General features: G+C 41.4%; 1 protein-coding gene across 2 annotated transcripts in view; it reads left to right on the plus strand.

The window, feature by feature from the left end:
• prkcbb (protein kinase C, beta b) overlaps positions 1–21,193 on the plus strand; it is an 85,589-nt gene that overhangs the window by 42,345 nt on the left and 22,051 nt on the right. For both annotated transcript variants that reach the window (XM_044050374.1, XM_044050373.1), the window contains exons 6-15: positions 1,477–1,633; positions 2,836–2,970; positions 4,624–4,720; positions 8,816–8,959; positions 14,819–14,992; positions 16,673–16,764; positions 18,171–18,233; positions 19,090–19,228; positions 19,746–19,826; positions 20,266–20,373. In XM_044050374.1, the coding sequence (XP_043906309.1) occupies positions 1,477–1,633; positions 2,836–2,970; positions 4,624–4,720; positions 8,816–8,959; positions 14,819–14,992; positions 16,673–16,764; positions 18,171–18,233; positions 19,090–19,228; positions 19,746–19,826; positions 20,266–20,373 (1,190 nt within the window). The remainder of the gene's footprint in view (positions 1–1,476; positions 1,634–2,835; positions 2,971–4,623; positions 4,721–8,815; positions 8,960–14,818; positions 14,993–16,672; positions 16,765–18,170; positions 18,234–19,089; positions 19,229–19,745; positions 19,827–20,265; positions 20,374–21,193) is intronic.

Genomic DNA, 21,193 nt, shown 5'->3' on the forward strand with positions numbered 1-21,193 from the left:
ATTTATGTGCAGTGCATCTGCATATATCTTATCACGCATCTGTCATACCAATTCACACGCTGCCAGCACAGCTTCCAGGAGAGTTTTGGGGTTGAGTGTCTCTTGTCTACGTTGGCATGTAGTTTAGACGAGATGGAGATCAAACCTCCAACCCTCTGGTTGAAAGACAACAACTCGACCACGGCCGCACCAAATCAGCAGTAAGAAGTCATTAATTTGCTGTATTAAAGTGCAGATTGTAATTATGTGTGTCTGTGCGCGCGTGTGTGTGTGTGTGAGAGAGTGAGTGTTAAAGTGAGTGAGAGTGCGTGATACACAAACACCAGCCTTGTTTCTGGTAATTGGATGTGACCTCGAAAGTTGACCAGCAACAATAATTGCAGTCTCACTCGGTTATACACATACACACACACACACACACGCATTAATACACTCTAAAAAATCAATTGCAAGAGATTTTACAGTCTGGGATACAATTACAGTCCAATAACAGACCCACAAAATAAGGATTGGTGTTAGAAGTGGCAACCTTCATCTGTCCACATGGTCATTACAGACAATTCTGGCAACCCTGGTGGGAACACTGTGGCTCAGGAGGTAGAGGGGGTGACAGTCTGGGCAAAAGACTGAAACCTCGAATTGCCCCATGCTGACAGTGTGTGAAGTGGATGTGTGACATATAGAAGTGTTTCTGTGAATTTGATGTGCTATATATATATATAAGATAAATACTGTCTGTGTATTAACCTTTAGCTTTCTAATTGTGTGTATTTCACCCTTATTGCAGACACACCCTAGGTTAATTGCCATGGGAATAATGCATAGCTCCTATATTATATTATATTATATTATATTATATTATATTATAATATATTATAATATATGGACACCCCACGGTGTCCATATAATAAAAGAATCTAAATTTTATCAGATTGCCTATAGATTGATTTTAAGACACTCTATATTGCACATAAATTCTTATAGCCTCTATGTTTATGTTTCAACATAGTAATGTAAAAAAACAAAACAATAAAAAAAGCTGCCTAAATCCTCTGTGTTCTAAGGGATAAATGAAGCTTAAGGGGCTTTTCTCACACAGCATCTAAAGACGCTTGAGAAACACATGGAAGAAGTCAGAGGTGAATTTAATAAACGGCTTCTTCAGAACTTTGTTGACTTGTTTTGTTGGAAACTGCTCGACGTAAGTTTGAATTATCCAATGAGGACAAATTTAACTGAATTGAATTGATGCCTGTCAAAACCTGGGAGCTGCAGAGATATCTGAAGTCGCTGCAGCTTCACTGAGAGACAAAGACATTAGATTTGCGGTACTTTTCAAATTCTGATGACACAACTCATCACAACTTCTCTTGAAATTGACCCTCACAGTTTAAATTTTTACAGGAAATGCCAACAACATGCTCTTAATTATGCTTCTCCCTCTCTTTTCCGACCTTTTCCCTCTGTTCTCTCCAGTCAAAGAGGGTAGGAATCTGGTTCCCATGGATCCCAACGGTCTCTCAGACCCGTATGTGAAGCTCAAACTGATTCCAGACCCTCGCAGCGAGAGCAAACAGAAGACCAAGACCATAAAGTGCTGCCTCAACCCGACCTGGAACGAGACCTTTAAATTGTAAGACTCCAATCATTTTTCATTTCATTTATTTTCACACTTTCCCTTTTTCCCTTTCTTCTCCTTCCTCCAGTCTTTTTCGACTTTATCTCGCTCTTCTCTTTTATCTCTCGCACTCAGTGAGTCAGTGTGAGCATCACATTATGCTCATCTTACCAACCATGTTTGACTGCTGCTGGCGCTCAGATTAAAACATCTGGCTCCTTATATTCATAAAACCTTGCTTTTGGGGTTGGTGCCCGCAGTTGGCTCCAATTATTTTTTAATACGCTACTTCACAGTTTGCATGGAAGAGGACAGATTTGCATTTTCAGGCACGTGGATGCAGATGCTTGGTTTGGAAAACATTTTTTTGCACCTATCAAATAAACAGAAACGATCACTGTGTGAGTGGTGTGACCGTAGGAAGCAGATGTATAAAATCCTGCTACTGTATATTTACTGTTTTAGGAAAATAAATTGTATCTGATTTCTAGTGCTGCAAATAAATATCATTTTTATAATTGATCAATCTCAGAAAGAAAATGTTGATTGGTGTTTCCCAAATTTCCACATATTATAATCTTCTCAAATGTCTTAAATTTTCTGTTTTAATGATTCGTTTTGTTTTATGGAGCAAAGAAACCAGAAAATAGTCACTTTTAAGAAGCTGAAACATCAGAGTTGTTAAAAGAAATGTAGTTTATGTAGCTTTATTTAGTAAACAATTATCAAATTAGCAGCCTGTGGCCAAATTGAAGGATACTGGGTTCAAATCTCTGGAATAAGTTGTCTTTAACTGTTAGGCAGGCTTCTTCTCTTCCTGTTTTTAAATCTCTTTTGTTTTCTTTTGAAGTTTTATTCGTGTTGGTTTCCTAATGTTGTGGGTGTTTCTCATGTTTGTGTTGTTTTATTGTAGGTTGTTATGTCTGTTTTATGCACATACTGTGTACATACAGATTTTCGACTGTACAGCACTTTGGTGCAACTCTGTTGTTTTAAATGTGCTTTATAAATAAAGTTTGGATTGGAGTGGGACAAGTCGGAGCCCCTGAGCAAGGTACCAAAGCCATGATACAATATGTAATCATAACATAACCCATAAGAGTGGGTTAAATGCAGAAGTAAAAATCTAAAGGATTGTGAAAAGGTCAAGATACATCTGAAAACAAACACCAATGGCCAACATCCAGTTGCTAACTGTCCTTGTTTTCCACTCCCAGCCACCTGAAGGAGTACGATAAGGACCGCCGCCTGTCAGTGGAAGTGTGGGACTGGGATCTGACCAGCCGCAACGACTTCATGGGATCGCTGTCGTTCGGCATCTCAGAGCTCCAGAAGCAAGGAGTGGACGGATGGTGAGAATAAAGCAGTGATGGAGGGATGAATGGAGGAGGGCGGGTGGACCGACATGAGGAGCGCAGGTAGAGGAGGAGGAGGAGGAGGAGGAGGGACAGTGAAGGTGACCTTGTTCATTACTGCACTGTTGGAGAAATACTTTTCTCGGAGCTCCCTCCTCTTCTCATTCCGGTGGTACTCGGTGCCAAAGCATCTCTCTCCCATCTCTTTATCTCGGCTTCTTTATCTCTCCACTACCCTCCCTCATGCTCTCTATCTAATTCACTTTCTTTATCTCTCTATCTCACTCTCTTTCTGCTGACGCTGCTCTGTCAGGGATTTTAATGAGGTGCTAGCATTTGAGGTGAAATGGTGGAGGTGGAGAGATGCCATTTAAAAAAAAAAAAAAAAGAAGAAAACCCCCTGATATTCAGAGCAGAGAAAATTCTTTTTTTCTCTATATACGATCTACATATGTGCACACCTGCTGGCACAAGGACTCATCATCAACATAAACACAACAGCTGAGCTTCACAGGCTCACACTCTGTGGGTTTCTTCAGGTTTTATTGTTGTCTGTGGAAGGAAGTTACAGAACAAGTTACCATTGTCTTTTACTATCTAGCTGAACAAAAACGGGATGAGCCGATAAGATACTTGGTATCGGTCCTTGTCAAAATCACTGGATCTGATATCAGAAAGGGAAAAATGTGTCGTTAACAGCTTTGTATTATGAAAGGTGTGAAGACTTGATGTCGTTATTGGGAGATACTTGAGGTCGTGATATCGGTATTGGACGTGAAAAAGTGATATTGAGCCAAGATTCTGTACATTCACCTCAGCGGCCAGTCGTATACTTTCTTTTCATGTTCCCGTTGTGTAAATGCTTTTGAGTCGTTGGAAACTGTCATAATTGACGTGGTCATCGTCAAAATCTTCGCATAAGCAGTGAATCATGTGTCTACTTACTGGAGAGTGTATTTGAGGTGCTGTACTCATATTTAAGCTGCAGATTTCTCCAAGGAAAGTTAAGTTATAAAAATAAAGAATTATAAAGGACTTGTTTTTCGTGTCGCATGCTTCAAATAATTGTAAAATATTGATGAGTATTTTGCATTCAGATACACTGATTATTATTCGCATTTTATGGATAATTTATCAAGCACTACAGTTTTTAACTGTAATATGTGTGGAAATACTTGCTCAGTCTCTTGTGTTGACCTGAGTTGAGCTTTTTCGGTGTGCCTTAGAGGGTTTTTCAGAATTTAAAATCCTCACAATGACTGCCCGATTGTGTTTAGAAAATGCTTAACTCTCACTTCTTCAGGTTTATAAAATCTGTTTTAAAACCTGCACCTGCACCAAAACATGCCCAGAAAACATTTTCTGAGGAGAAACCTGTTGACATTCGTTAAATTTGCTGTGAACGTGTAGACGGCGCGGTGCTCGCTGTGATGTGGCCGGTGTGGAAAATCAGTTTGTTGATTGTGTGAAACGACAAGCATGGAAGTCTCTCTGCTAGTTCACCATGAAGGAGAGCCGATGATTCCCAGACTTTAAATTAGATTGCGCCAACCTCTCAGTCGCCACAGCTAATGGCGTCACTTAAATGAAATAACAACTGTATAAATGAATTGTGATTTGATTTGAATGGAATAATATTCTCCCCCCCAGGTTTAAGTTGCTCTCCCAGGAAGAAGGCGAGTATTTCAATGTTCCCGTCGCTCCAGAGGGGGAGGAGGGCAACGAGGAGCTGCGGCAGAAATTTGAGGTGTGTGCTTCTTCTTCTTTTTTTTTCTTTTTTGTCGTGATAGTGAATGAGTGTGTTTGTGAATGTGTGTGCGCACAGTGTATCCTTGTGTGTCTGAGTGAGAGCCTCTCTGGGAGAGCTGTTAGCAGTTGGCAGACACACTTATAGTACCATCCGGTTTGGCACACTGCAGGTCCAGACGTGTGTGTGTGTGTGTGTGTGTGTGTGTGTGTGGGCTTGACCACTAGGCCCACTCATTAACACATTTGGCAAAGGAGAGGATAACCCTGCTCTGTGATTTTCTTTCTTCTCCTTCCCCCCCTCCCCTCCTCTTCTTCTCCTTCCGTCTTTGCCAACATGAAGCCAAAGAATATCTCAAACTCAAACAGTTTTCTTTTTTTTTTCCCCAAGTGTTGTTAACAAAGTTAAAGTCTTTAGGTGCAGGTGCATTTCTGTTTCCTCATCCATCCTATTTAGCTTCGGCTGGTGTTTAAGGGCAGCTTTCAGAATGAAAACCTAAACAGTTTTCTTGCAGATACTAGGAGGAAAAGATTGATGTCTCCAGAGGAAATATAGAGCGCTAGCTTAGCTTTATATTAAGACGAGGAAATGGGGAGAAAGATCTCAGGCTTTGTAACCACCCGGGTGCCCACTAGCATAGTTTAACACCGTCTTGTTTGATAAATCCTTCACATCATAGGCTTGCAACCGCCTGGACTAAGAAATACACTCAACAACCACTTTATTAGGTACACAGGACACCTAATAAAGTATCAGGAGTGGCCCCTGATCTGCTGCAAGTTTTGATGTGTTAATTTCTTAAACACAGAACTACACATAGATCTATGTGAGGCAAAGGATCGCAACTTCCCGTCAATAAATAAATTGTGCCGTGACACCCAGGTAGTTGTTGTGTTGCAATAGACTTTTGTTTTATCGATGGTTCTGTCGCTCAGCTTCTTAAAAGCCCTCACCTTTCTCCCATCTTCTGCTACTATCTCTCAGTCTCTCCTCTCCGAGTGACTGTTTCGCGCAGATCATTTCCGGCTTTCATGTCAGAGGTCGGCGCACACCAGGAGTAAGCGAACTTGCGTTAACTGCGCTAAATGATTTGATTGCGTTAATCTCGGGTGCATTAGTCGTGTCAACGCGTTCACGTCGATGGCCCTACTAATTAGATAACTGTGTTAACAAGCTGCTTAGTAAAGCGGCTGCGGAGTGCAGTTGTTTTTCTAATTGACTAATAAAAAAATGACGTGTTAACAACCAGACTAACCACTCCCCCTGTTTTCAGTCTAAGAGGTCAACTTTAACAATCCACAAAGAAACTGCCGCTTACCAAAATAAGCTGCACCGACTCCTTAAACCAGTTGTATTTACCGTCTCAAACTTGTTGATTTGTTTACAGCCTATGTTGAAGAGAAAAGCTGACCAGACACTTTGACTATGGTGCAGCCTGATTTAGGAGCTTGAGCTCAGTGATTCACCACCATCATTTACAGCTCGACTCCTGCATCTTTGTCGACGCAAGTGGGAGCGAGATTTTCCTAAATCATTTCCACTTTGCAGCGCCTCGGCAGCCGAGACACCCGCAGCACGTGGCGGTGTGTTTGCTCCGAGGCTTTGAACAATCGTTTTTACCCTGTGACCATAATATGTGACATGTAGCCAACTGTGATGGAAATTGTTTCCTCTGCTGCAGGCTCAGGTGGAGATGGAATTTTCCCATTTCAGAATAGTTTCACATTCCCACACCGTCCTGTTTTGTTTGTTTTTTTATCACATATTCTGTGATTCTTCGATAACTGCTGCAGTGTGTGATCATTTTCTTGTCACTTTCAGGCATTTCACTTAACACACTGTTTGTTTAAGAGATGTTGGCTCTTTGAGGAGGTGATATGGTCTTCAGTTCCCCCGCTCTTCCTTTCACTCTTTCCTCATTTTGCTTCTTTTTTCTCCTTCAATTATCAATTGAAGGCACTGAAGGTGTCCTCTGTCACCTTCAGTGCCCTCTTGTGTGTTTTATCCCTCTTTATCTGTTTCTCTTCCCCTCTGTCTTCCCAAGGTCACGGTCCTCAGACGTTCACTGAGACACTTTCTCATGGGGTGGGGTATCTGTCAAATACACACACACACACACACACAAAACTATTGGGAATCTCTTGGGTGAAGCTCAGGGAAAAAGAAGACACAAGGACAGACAGAGAAAGATTTTATTGTGGTAACATGACCTGCATGCCTCCGATTCATCCTATTTGGAATCACTCTCCCTCTCAAACACACACACACACACACACACAACTGTCTCTGTCATAAATTATGCATGTCAAACACACACACACATGCACAATGGTATTGACGCTCACAATGTTATTCAGGGGAAGTTAAGGAGCAGAAAGCTAATGCCCCTAAAGTGGTTATTCATGTTTGGAGACGTAGACAGTGGTGAATTGTAACTACACACATAGCAAGTACTTGTACGGTCCCGAATACAGAGTATACTACTTTATACTTGCACTGCGTTTTCATTCATTTTCAAGTAACCGTGATCGCTGATTGGCAGCTTCACCAACTCAATGTGTATCAGTCGAAAATATCCTCAGAATATCCATTTGTGATCCTTCAAATATATTTTGTAAGAAATAACATCTCTTTGCATAAGCCTTAGAGTGTATGACCTAAAAAAAAACTATAATTTTGTCTTTTTTAAAAGAAAGAAATTATTCAAAACAAGTTTACATTTACTATAACATTGTCAACATGAATTTCCCCTTGGGGTTAAAGTGCAACCAAACACAGACCTAGAATGCTTGTATACAAAATGAGAGGCCCTGCCATTGTAAACACGACACAGTGTTCTATCTTAAAAATAACCTCAGAAAATGTTCATTTCCCCGACTGGCAGAGGACGAACTCCAAACTCACTTCAAAAATAAATAAAAGTGCCTTCTCTTGAGAGAAAAGTGCTCCCATTGTCATTGTCTACTGCTTTGTCCTCCACATGAGGGTCGCGGGGGCCGCTGGAGCCAATCCCAGCTGACAGACATGCAGACATGTGGGGCGAAAACACGCACACACACTCACATCTACTCACCACTACGCCGTCGCGTTGCCCGTGCTCCTTTTTGGAAAACATAAATTTCACATCATATTGAATGTCACTTCTAATACAAACATAAATCAGATTTCTCCCATTAGGATTAGGATTGATAGTGTTTTCTTCGCCATCATTTTTCATCTTTCCTCCTCATGTTTTTGATGTATTCGTCCGTCCCTTTTCTTACCTTTATTTGCTGTTGACAAATGCAAACATAACTGCGTGTGTGTGTCACATCTCAAAGCCGTATACACTCGGCTCACAACAAACAGTACAGGGAGTGACTGAGTAATTTAAAGCCTCACTCTGTCAACTTTCAAGACAAGGCAGTGGAGAAATTACTGCCGATGCACAGGACAGATGTGCACAGAGAGACTCTGTGTGGATCAGCAGTTTAAGGCGAGCTGGGATAAGATGTATTCACCCTGTGAGTCTGTTTCTGAGTGTGCAGACACTCTATTAATGTTTTAAGATCCTTTTTTTTAAATTGTAGCATGGCTTAACAAAGTGGAAAATAAGATTATAATAGAAGTTTCCCTATGTCAGAGACGGGACAAGGTCGAGGCAGAGGCGGATAAATTGAGAGAGACAGACGTGAATAAATGGAGAGTCAGTGACACGGGCAAAATGTATAAAGATGAAATGGGAAGGGATTATTTTAGAGAGAGAGAGAGAGAGAGAGACGGGACACATTTTTGTATGAGAGCAGATGAAGGACAGAAACAAGAGAAATGGTGACAGCTATGACTGAACAGTGGTCTCCAGATGAGTCTGCCACTCACCGGGAAGAGACTGTATTTATTATGGAAAGAGTGAAGTGGGGAGTAAAGTGCCTTTGCAGAGTATGTAAGGAATAAAAAGAAAATGGAAGAAAGGGCTAAAAAGTTGTAGCTCTATAACAAAAACATTTCAAACCTTCAATCATCTACTGTGTTAGTGCACTTATCAGCCTGTGGTTACTTTGAGTGGCTGAGGTTTTGTCTAACCTCGTCCTTTGTCGTCTCCTGTCCTCGTTTTAGAGAGCTAAGATTGGTCCGGGCAAGAACACGGAGGGCAAGTCGGCCAATGCGGCATCCCGCTTCGACTCCAATGGCAACCAAGATCGGATGAAGCTGTCTGACTTCAACTTCCTGATGGTGCTGGGAAAGGGCAGCTTCGGCAAGGTGAGGCCATGGTGTCGTCTTTTCTCTGTCGCAACACGTACGTATGTGAACACAAGCTGAGAGTCTACTGGAATGGATTAACATGTGCACGATAACCAGGTGGCAGCATTTGGACTGACAGTAGAATATCTACTCATTCATTTTAACATGTTATCTACATTGTGGATCGATTAAACCAAGTTGATACTGTCAATGAAATGTGGTATGAACAGAGTATTGAACTTTGCCATTCAATATCAAATCAAAAATATTAGTACTTGCAGAGTGGATGTCATCAGTGCTTGCTGTTTGACTTGAATTCTAACCGTGCCGATGATTGGTTATCTTGAGGTGTGCAGGAAGTTGCAACCAGAGACCGAGACTTGGTTCCCAAAGGGCTTTACATGTGTGTTTGAGTGGGTTTGTGAGACCGGAAGCTCCTATTAACGCTGCGTTTGTGTGTGTATCTGCGTCATGACCTCATTTATGAAACCCTAAAGTTTCAGAACAAACAGTTCAGTCGCTGCTGAGAAAATAGGGTTTTATTGTTTTCCTGGGCTCTGCGAAGCGGAAAGGCACTTCCGTTTGCTGATGATGTCATCAGCAAACCTCACCACTCCTCTCACCACTGTAGCTATATGTAAGTAGACCTCCATAACTAACATATATGTGCGATACGAGCATTCGATGTCACCTTTAAGTGTGAACCTCTTCCCAGGTTAATTATTAATTATGACGGCAAAACAATGTGTCCAGATAACACAGATACAATTTTACTGTAATGTGTTATGTTGTCCAGATATCAATACTGATAGCAAAAATTATTGATCAATGTCCTGCCCTACATGTAATTTGACTTAATCTGAGTAGTGGCAGATGTTTTGTATGTGAATACAGGATGTTTTTATATGCAAAGTACAGAAGAATACGTGTCTCTGCAGAATCAGCAGCAGTCTCTCTTCCTGACTTCACTTGTTTAACCCCTAACATGTACAGATTGAATTCTAAATAACTGCAGAATATGTAGCATCGGTGCACACGTGAGCACATAGTTTAATGTCATTGCTCTAAGAGAAAGTCCCGAATACCGATCGACAGCATTACAGGAGATGAAGCGCTGGTCGACAGAGATGGATGAAGGGGAAGGGGGGCGAGGTGGGTGACGTGACAGGTGGAAAGAGTGATGAAAGGCGAGCGAGACAGAGATGTGAGGGGATGGTGGCAAGGTTGACATGAATGAATCGAGAAAGAGATGCAAAAACATCAGGCTGGATGAAAGCGGGAGAGGAGGGCGGGGGGCTTTCGGGGAGGGAAGACTGACGCGAATGAATGAAAATCAAGGCAAGAAACAGGAAGAAAGGGAGGACACGAGGAGAGAGCGAGTGAGAAAATTGGGTAAAGAATGGGTAGAGCAGCGGCGCGGAGAGATGGAAAGCACAAGTGACCCAGAATGACAGAGAGAAAAAGAGGGGGAGACCATTGTCTGTGTACTAGACCTGTATGCCGGACGCTTGTTTCCATGGTAACGGGCATTTAAAGCTACACTGATGCGTCAATGTGGAGAGACCGGAGCTGCAGCTCTATCGTCAACATGCTCCGATATGCATACACCTTCTGTAGTTTGGACAAAATGTATGTGCAGCCACACACTGATCCTTACACAACTACACACATACTTTGCGTAGGCCCTTAATACACACACACACACACACACACAGTATTGTTTGAGTCAGAGACAAACACGTGCTTAAACAGCTGCTCACGTCATGTGTGCATCATTTTAATGGTGCCTGGGTTTGCGTGGGAGGCAGGTACCTTCAGAGCGCCGCTCTCCTCTTCAGTGTCTGAGGACGTGTTTCACTGTGGATGCTCCCACTGTTTGATCATAACACACACACACACATGCATTTGTTTTACGGACACACACACACAGGAACGCACATGGTTTGGTCAAAGCAACGCTGGCAAACATTTAAGTCCTTAACATGAAGGCATTTTAGTGTAAGCTATTGAGGCTGACGATCATTTCCAGGTAGTTTGTCCCAGATTAAAACAAACGGTAGATTATTTATTAGCTTGTCACGTTTGGATCATTTGGACTACAGTGTCATGTGGTTGTCAAAAAAAAGAACGTGGATTAGATAAGCATTTGCAATAGTATTGATATCAACATGTGTTATTGTACACGATAATTGGCAATTAACCTACTTATTTAATACATCTCTTTAATAACAATTAAGTGGTAATGTAGTTTTGGACAAGGTGTGTTTTTTTTTTTGTTCTTAAAATAAAAAACAAACATTTACATACACCAGTGTTACACCTGTGATACATTCTCCAAATTAAGGATGCTTGATTATGGAGAAAAATGATCATCACTCATTGACTTGAACTTAAAACAAATTAAATTTATTGAACTTCAAGAAAAGTGACTTTTAAACATGAGATTTTGAATTTACCTGAAAATAATTATATATGATTGTATATTGTATACATTTTTACTCGTGCTGCATGTTTAACCCAGGGACTCCACTAAATGTCTGTGTTCTATTTTTGGCGCCGGATCACGGGCGGGCCATTAAAAGTGTTATTTTCAGAATAAAAGCCCCCATTTAGTTCAATCGCTTTTTGTAATCCAACAGCCTGCAACACACCTGTCAATGAAAGACACTGTGTCCATTGCAATCGCAGCCAGTTTATGAATTACAGAATGAAATCGATATAATTTTTACACACAAACTGTCGCCGTTCATGTGAAACGGTGTGAAACTGATACATGCAGCGAAAGTCAGTCCCACTCTGATCATTTACAGCTGATGACATTTGTTTCTTGGATCAAAGAGATCAACAGTGACACGAACCACAAGTGTAGCCAGTGTTTGAATAATGTTCTGACCATAATGGCTTCTGGTGTGTGACACTGACCCTGCCTAAAACCAGACAAGGTTTTGATGTTGTTGTTTTTTTTTAATGAAAAATGGCAGTTTGATGCCTTCACACTCTTCAGTGTTCTTGTCTTTGTCGTCGCATAAATTGAGCTTCGGGCCAGATGGTGTCCTTCCTTTTCTGTTTTTAATTTATAGAGTTTGTATTTACATAGAGTCACACTGCCACCATATGGGATGAGGGTCACACACACACACACACACTCTTTCTCTCTCTTTCTTATCTTCTCAGCTTATACCCATCATCATAAACAGTATCTATTCAAATTGTAATGTTTAAAGTGTTACAGTTCACATGCTTGATCTGTGACTGCCCTCCATTCAAACACACTTTTACACAGTCACACACACATATAATTATAGGTTGTCCATCTGTGCTGCTCTCCCTGTAGAATCCCCGCCCCACCCCATATTAACATACCTGAATATTTATAAAGACATAAACAGCAAAGCTGCTAAGTTTCCGATCTCATGCGGAAGGCGGTGGATATAAGGTCACACGGCGAATAATGAATTTGACGTTTTCCATTTACATCATTAAAGCACAAGACCCTCGACGGCCAATTCATCAGGAGAAGAGGAGACCTAATAAAGTGGCGGCAATGACACCAGGTGTGGTCTGAGGTTTTCTCTGGAAATCAAAATCATTTCAAACCACTCTGTCGTTTCGCTCTCCTCTGAGTTCTGGCATCAACGAGGCATTTTTACAAAAACAAGTGCCGCTCGCTGGATATTCCCCTCTATCACACTATTCTCTGTAAACCATAGACATGGCTGTTCCAGTAGGTCGGCAGTTTTTGAAAAAAGCCACGCTCAACATCCTCTTTCTCCACAATTCTGATGCTCGGCTAAAAGTGGCCCATGAGCTGCATTCGCTGCGTCGTAACAAGTAAGAGGATGTAGGCTATTAGCTCTTGCTCGTTGCTCACAGAAATATGACAGCACATGTTGCTGTTCTTCAGAAATACAGTATAATCTATCAGCTGGAAATTAAGCCCACGGCAGTTCTGGTTCAACAGTGATCTATTTTGCCGTGCCTGAGGAATGATATATTTATAATACATCCATAATCATTAAAACTCTACCGTAGCACTTGAGCGGCCGCAAATTTTCCCACTCGCTCGTTTCACTTCCCTGTGTTTTATGGAAATTAACAAAGGGAATGTCATTAAAGGCTTAAACATGAAATACAATTGGATGAAAAGTTCCTTTGTTGAGGTCCTGGAACTTAATTAGCCTCGCCGATTCTACAAACACACCATGTTAGCCATACAATGGAAAGCTCAGCTGTTCTTTCCTCCCACATTCTTCTTTTCTTTTTTTCTTTTTTTTAAAGATAAAAAGTTAAAATTGCTTTTATTTAGTTTTAGAGTGATGGGATGAAGAAATGCTGTCTGTGCTGATTATTCACAGAGGGAAACTGGAAATGAGTTTCCTGTCGCTAGGAAACCTTATAGAGAAGTGTTGGCTGTTAGCGTTAGCCACTGAAGACACCTAAAGATATTGATTGCAACATTTCTGCATTCAAATATCTCGGGCTACAATGATTAATCAATTATCAATCGCTTAATAACTGAAACTGAAAACTACTTTTAGCTTCTTAAAATTATTTTGGTTTGACAACATCCAGGGAAATCACCTCCCTGTGTCATCACATACTGTATCTTTAATGGTACTTGAAACATGTGACTCATGAGTTTTTGAGGTGGTGTGGATTTCTATTTTCACACACGTTCACTCTCGACAAGAAGCGCAGTTGTATTTCCACTTTCCAAATGTGGAACTTTTGCTTCTGAGGTTACATTTACACACATCACTGGCACCTTCAAGTGACAGTCGCTCAAATAATTTCTCCATACATATTTCATTGTGGAGAGGAGGAAGAACCGCTGTGCCCTGGTCGTCACTTTGCCTGCTTTTACTTTCATGAGATGGCCTATGAGCTGAGACTTAACCCACATTTGGTGAGCTGTTTCTATTCCAGCAGCTCTTGGGGGTGTTTTTTTTCTGTAAAGAAGAGGAGAGGAGAAATAGATAATAAAAAAGGGGGGAAATGAAGGAATCAATAGGGGACCAAAGTAATGAAAGGTGCATGTGGGCTTGCTTTCTTTGTGTGTGTGTGTGTGTGTGTGTGTGTGCAGGTGTGATTACAAGCAGTTGTGTTCCCAGACTTCACAGTAAAACCAAATAGGACTGTGGATGTGTGAACTGCTGCCACTCTCTTTTTCTTAGTCCTTCTCTTGTCCTTCATTCCCACGAACCTTGTCCTTCTCCCCCCCTCCACTTTTCAAATCCCACTCCCTTCATCAATCCGCCTTCTTTGATACTCATCCGATCCAAAACGGTGAGACTTAAAGATCCTGGAAGCAAACCCCTTAAATCCCTTTTTCTCTTTTCATTCTGACTTTTATTTCTCCCCGGTGTTGGTGAAGGACAAAAACATGCCGAACTATAAAAAATATGTCCACTCCCCTTCTATTAGTCTTTATTTCTTCACTTTTAGTTCCTTTCAAAAACCCACTAACACTTGGGTTTTATGTGTAAATGTAGGGGAATATTTGGCTTTAATTCTAAGAATTAACATTTTTGGCTTTTGCTCAAGAATGAGTTACTTATTTGAATTATTTGAGAAAATCTAATTGAATAATAGTCAACGATGACTGAAAAATGATGAGTCAGCTTTTTCTTTCCCTCCTGACCCTAATGTCATTATTTCTTCTCCGACTTTGAAAACTCAAAACAGCGAGAGAAGCTTTCCTAGATCTCTCTCCTCCTTTATCCTTACGCCCTCAACACTTCCTCCCCATCTTTGTCTTCTCTCGTTGCTCCAGTGTGCTGAAGATATAAGATTTTTGAATATCCATTCATTTATCTTCCTCGTATCGCCCTCTGACCCCTCCTCTCTCTGTCTGTCTGTCTCTCTCTCTCTCTCCAGGTGATGCTGGCTGAACGTAAAGGCACAGAGGAGCTGTACGCAATAAAGATCCTAAAGAAGGACGTGGTGATCCAGGATGATGACGTGGAGTGCACCATGGTGGAGAAGAGAGTGTTAGCGTTGTCTGGAAAGCCCCCGTTCTTAACGCAACTGCAGTCCACCTTCCAGACCATGGTAAGCCTGAAAAAACAACCTTCATATTGTAATATACTGTAATTGCATGAATTCAGAGTATATCGAGTATTTTTTTGTATTAAGCTCACGTAAACCTATTTATGTCAAGGTTTTGATCCACATGCCTGATCTCTTGTCCACCTTAATCATGGTGGGTTTAATGTGTCTTTTTGACATTGATAAACAGAGATGTGGATATGTGAGAAATTCTCCAAACAAAATAATTAGATACCAATCTCCTCTTCAAAAAATACCGCAGTTTGTAGAAGGTGTATTATTAATTACCTAAGCATGAGCCCATTAGAGTGTCTCAGGCTTTCTGTTTTACACATTTTATACATGGTCTGCTTATTAATATTAAATCTGCACATGTAGTGTCATAATGTATTTAAGTGTCAAGAAAAAGTTAGAACAACTTTCACAACAATTTCACAACAAACAACAATTTCATAATTAGGGGCCACACGGTTGGTTTAGTGGTTAGCGCTCTTGTCTTTGCAGCAAGAAGACCCGGGTTCAAGCCCTGGTTGGAACAAGAGTTTGCATGTTCTCCCCGTGTGTGTGTGGGTTTTCGGTGGGTTCTCCTCCCACAGTCCAAAAACATGCACAATGGGGATTAAGTAAAATTGGACACTCTAAATTGACTGTAGGTGTGAGAGTGAATGGTTGAATGGTTGCCTGTCTCACTGAGCTGCATCAGGGCTTTTTGCTTGCTGTATTACAGGACAGCTTTGCTTTACACTTTAAACTATGAATCACGTGTTCCTCAGTCTCTATATTGTGACACCCGTCATCAGCTCCTCACACTCACACACACGCAGGTTACCTTTGATCAGACGTGGACCACAGTGTCCTGCTGAAGGCCACAGTGGCACTGCTGTGGAGCGCTGCGGTCGTAACAGCAGCCGCCCCCTGCCTGCTGTCACCAGCTCACAGCCAGGAGACACGGGCTGATTGGTGCTCGTCCTCTGACATAATAATCCATACAAGCCGAGGAGTGAATACCGTGTAGCTCACTGGTTTCATGCAGGGACTTCACGGCACGTCCACGTGCTACATAAAACACACACTTGTGCGCTTTAATGTTTTCATTTATTTGTGTGCATCAGTTGGACTGGATTGTCTGACCAGAGCAAGGCTTTTGTATTTATGGGATATAGCATATACACGCAATATTATAATATATACTCTATTTTATTCACACAGCGCAAAACGTACACAAACAGCTGCTGGTATGCAGGCAAGCATGCTGACCCACACACACACACACACACACACACACACAGGGTTCCAAACCAAACCCCTCGCTCTCTCACATACTGCACCTTATTGGCAATCTTCTGTACATAATGGAGAAGAATTGGCTCTTAAATTGATGGTGCTGTGTTCCCTCAGTTGAAGAGTGATTGGATGCACTGACGACGACCCAGTCACCTCTTCCTCACTGTCCTCTCCCTCTATTATCTTTTAAACCCCCCCGTACTTTTATTTCCGATGTCACTTTGACCCTCTTCTCATCATTTGTGCTTTAATCTTCCCTCGTGTGACTCATCACTCCCAATCGCCCGACAGTAGTGTATCACAACTCTGTCTGACCTCTCGCCTCCTTTTATGAATGTGTGCTTTGTTTGAGGTCTCTCTCTCTCTCCCCCTCTCTCCCCCCTCTCTCTCTCTCTGTAGGACCGTTTGTATTTTGTCATGGAGTACATAAACGGCGGAGATCTCATGTATCAGATTCAGCAGGTCGGCAAGTTCAAAGAGCCGCACGCTGTGTGAGTACACGCACGCACGCACGCAAAAATACCCTCTCTTTTTTAATTGTTTTTCTTGTTGTAACGCCATCATAACTTAAAATCTGTAATCCACTGCTTTTGCATGTTTTACAGTTCAGTAAATCTCGCTTAATCATATTGAGCAAGCCATCAGCAATTCGACTGGCTCAGGTGATGAACGAGCGATGCAATCACAGCCGGGGGATGAAATACGGCACATGTTGCTCGCCTCAGTGCGCTGTGAACGTGATCCCGGCGGCTCCTGAGCGTGTGTGCTAGAATACCTCCGTAATGCCCCAATATAATGTGAGGCTGGTTGTTGAGATCACTGGCATCGAGACAAACCACTGGGCTGACATGTTTGACAAGCAGGCTGTCAGGGAAGTGAGAGCCGTGGAGGACTTTGCCCTTCATCTGCTTTACAGGGAATTAGATTTTCTTCCATCTGGCAGAAGGTTTAGACTGCTAAAGGGCAAGTTAAACAGGGTGAACAAGACTTTTAGCAAAGTTTGCTCGGGGTGTTCATTTTAATGAAGTGAAATAATATTGTGCTGTATGAATGATGAGGATGAGGATGATGATGATGCATTGAACAAATAGCTTATATTTTATATCCTGTACTCATACCTGTATTATACACTCTCCAGTCACTTCTTCTGCGTGTTCACGCAAATATCAAATCAGCATCACATTTAGACATGAAGGCATGGTGGAGATGACCTGCTCAAGTTCAAACTGAGCCTTAGATTCAACAAGAAAGCTTCAACAATAGAACCTTTGTTCTCGCAAGCTGCAATTGAATTCTTCTATGTTCTATTCCAGTTAACGAATGTGCTATGCGGTGCATACTATTGGAAACACTTCATAGATTTCAGTTCTCATCCTTGCATTAGAGTCGAACTGTTAATATTTTGATCTCCCATTACGTTTTGAGTCTAAAATGCAAGTATTGAGCCGTAGTTTGACTTTTCTAAAATGATATCGCAAATCAAACTCTGAAATATCCGCCAGATTTACCAAATTGCATAGGCTTAATGCACAACATGTCAAACCTGACACATGTGTAAACCACATGGAGTGATTTTTGTGCCCCAGTGAAGAAACCTCTGTATATTCTGCACCACAGCTTCTCGACGCCTCTCCACATCTTGTCTGTGAACTTTAAAAAACTGACACACACACACACACACACACACAAACAAACATAGCTAACTGTGTGGTCAATGTACCCAGACTCCTGTTGATCTTATCAGCTGCTCTCTGGCCTTGAAGAGACAGCATTGACCTTCATGCTGACACACACACACACACACACTCACAAAAAGCACCCACATTTGCGCACAAATTATCCCTCTGTCTTTAATGCTGTTGTATGTGTGTGTTTGTGTGTGTGTGTGTGTGTGTAGGTTCTACGCTGCAGAGATAGCTATTGGTCTGTTCTTCCTTCATCAAAAGGGAATCATCTACAGGTAAACTTACCAAACCTCACTGAATCAACAACATGTACGTCAAACTACAGGGTACCTCGCGATACCATATACGACACATGGTCCACAACACCAATAATATTGCGATACAACAATTCTTTGATAATCACTATATTGCAAGACATACATAAAACTCTTGCTATTCACAACATAGAGACCAAAGTGCATAAAGTCTATGTATTGAAACGACATGAAGTAGTGACGCCTGGCGAGGGAAACTGTTTACTTTAGAGCGTCTTAATTTGTTAATTAAGATATCGATATGTGCTCTGACATATCAATTATCGTATTGCACGCCGAAGGACGGCGACGTGTCACCAATATTGATATTTTGACCTCGAGTGTGCAACTAAAGGCCCATTTTATAGTTTCTGTGCTTGTGAGTCCACTGAGGTGATCCATGTGAAGTAAATCCACTCGTGTCCATAAATACCCGATTTCTTTATTATGAAAAGGAAGCACGGGAATATAAATGATAAATTTAGACTTATTATAAATTTAACAAAAAAAGTTATTTTCTCACAAACTCAGTGTTGATGCACAATTTGCACAGGTTAATTCACATTATGAAATAACTACATTATACTTTAAATCTTGTAATAATAATGCAATGTTAATTCCCTTTTTTATGTCAAATTTGACGAAAGTACTGTCCTGTATGTTTAAATGGTGTTCTCAAATGATGGTGTTTCTGTTTTTCCTGGGTCAGTATAACATGAAAAGAAAGAAATTGAGTTGAATATTTTAGGAAATAGTGAACTGACACCAGATAATGATCCATCACATTAAATGCGTAACATTCATGGTTAAAGCAGGTTTTTTGTTTTCTCTCCTGTAGAGACCTGAAGCTGGACAATGTGATGCTGGACTGTGAGGGCCACATTAAGATTGCAGACTTTGGCATGTGTAAAGAAAACATAAATGACGGAGTCACTACCAAGACTTTCTGTGGGACACCAGACTACATCGCTCCTGAGGTGAAGTGTGTCTGTCTGTGTCAAACTCATTTTAGTTCAGGGGCCACATACAGCACAATATTTGATAACTTTCCCCTTGAATTAACATTGAAGTAAAGAGACTTTATGGACACCCTGTATTATCAACAACCCAACATTTCTGGAGGAAAAATAAGTGTGATTTCAACAATCCTATGCCTAAATGTACCAGTTACACATGTGCATTACAACTTACAGATGACAGTGGATCTATAACGGGACAAAACATAGTCACAGACGTGTTGGAACTGAAACATGGAGTATTAGATTCTAATCATAATGTGACATTTTCACAAATTCATCCCGCGGGCCAGATTGGACCCTCCGGTGGGCCAGTTCAGGCTCACATGCCGTACCTTAGACACCCCTGATTTAAGGGATTATATTAAGTGCAATATAATAAAGGGTCAACGATGTTCTATTGCCAACATAGACTATGGTTGGTAGGACTATTCTTTTGTTCTTCATGACATGTTTTGTGTTTTATGCTGGATTTCAGATCATAGCGTACCAACCCTACGGTAAATCTGTGGACTGGTGGGCCTTTGGAGTTCTGTTGTACGAGATGCTCGCTGGCCAGGTTGGTCTCTCTCTCTCTCTCTCTCTCTCTCTCTCTCTCTCTCTCTCTCTCTCTCTCTGTGTGACAGTGTTATTGTATGTGTGTTTATTAATAACCCACAGCAGAAACAATGCTCTATTGTGAGTGCAGTTTAAAAGTGAATATAAGAAAAAAAAAAAAAAACGCGTGATCATCGCCTTGACAATTTGACATTTGTGTTATGAGAGGTTATAAATTATATCCCTTAATGAGTTTTTCCTCTCGTGACATTAGTAATTGTTAAACGTGGATGTGACATTTTCAAATTCCCCGGGTTATCTTGGTCGGAGTGGACGCTGTGCTTTTGTGACTACAACAGGCCAGCGCTTATTTATTTTTGTTCAACTGAGATCACACACAAAAGAAAGCAGTGATTCAGCTGAAATATTCCTCCTCTCCTCTCCTCTCCTCTCCTCTCCAGCCTCCATTTGACGGCGAAGACGAGGATGAGTTATTTCAGTCAATCATGGAGCATCACGTCTCCTACCCAAAGTCGATGTCCAAGGAGGCTGTCGCAATCTGTAAAGGGGTGAGTGTAAACAAAAACACACAGTTAAGACATGTCGCACAAACGAGTCAGAAGCGACTGGAAGATTTTCCAGTCTTATTTTTGGATAACGACAACCAGGATGAATGAGAATCTACACAGACAGCACACACTGGGGCTATTAGAGCTGTGTAGCGCGTGTGTGTGTGTGTGTGTGTGTGTGTGTGTGTGTGTGTGTACTGAACTGCTATAAACCAAACAGGTCCTCTCTATCAAAACACCACCTTTTTGTCTCATCTCCTAACGCTACACTTCACTGGCCATAATAAACTAAACACACACACACACACACATGCATGGAATGTTAACATAGACGCTGAGTCTATTTATACACAGCACATTTCCTCTCTCTGACTCTATATATTCTGTCCATAGTAAACATTGGCATTCGGAGCATACGTGAGTAGCAGTCCTCTCCTTGACGTTCATCACACATGGCACAGTTGATCTATGAAAAATAAAAGCAAATAGTTTTGCTCATTTATATGGTGTGTCCAGTGAGACGGCTATTATTATTATTATTGTGAGAAAGGAGCTCTAAAAAGTTAGTGGCATAACACTTTTTGAGCTCTACGAAATCTTATAAACGCACGCACACACATACTTACACAACATATTGTCATCGACATACATTGGAATCCTGAATTCAGACTCATATTTTCAGTGGATGAGCGTAGTCTGACTGTAAAAACTGCACAGTGATGAATATTGTATGTCTGTCATACACACGCACACATGCACATGCTGTGTAACGTCTTAGTGATGATTACCGGGGCTGTAATGCTTCAGTACGACGGTGAAT

The sequence above is a fragment of the Solea senegalensis genome, linkage group LG19, assembly GCF_019176455.1.
Source record: "Solea senegalensis isolate Sse05_10M linkage group LG19, IFAPA_SoseM_1, whole genome shotgun sequence".
NCBI lineage: Eukaryota > Metazoa > Chordata > Actinopteri > Pleuronectiformes > Soleidae > Solea > Solea senegalensis.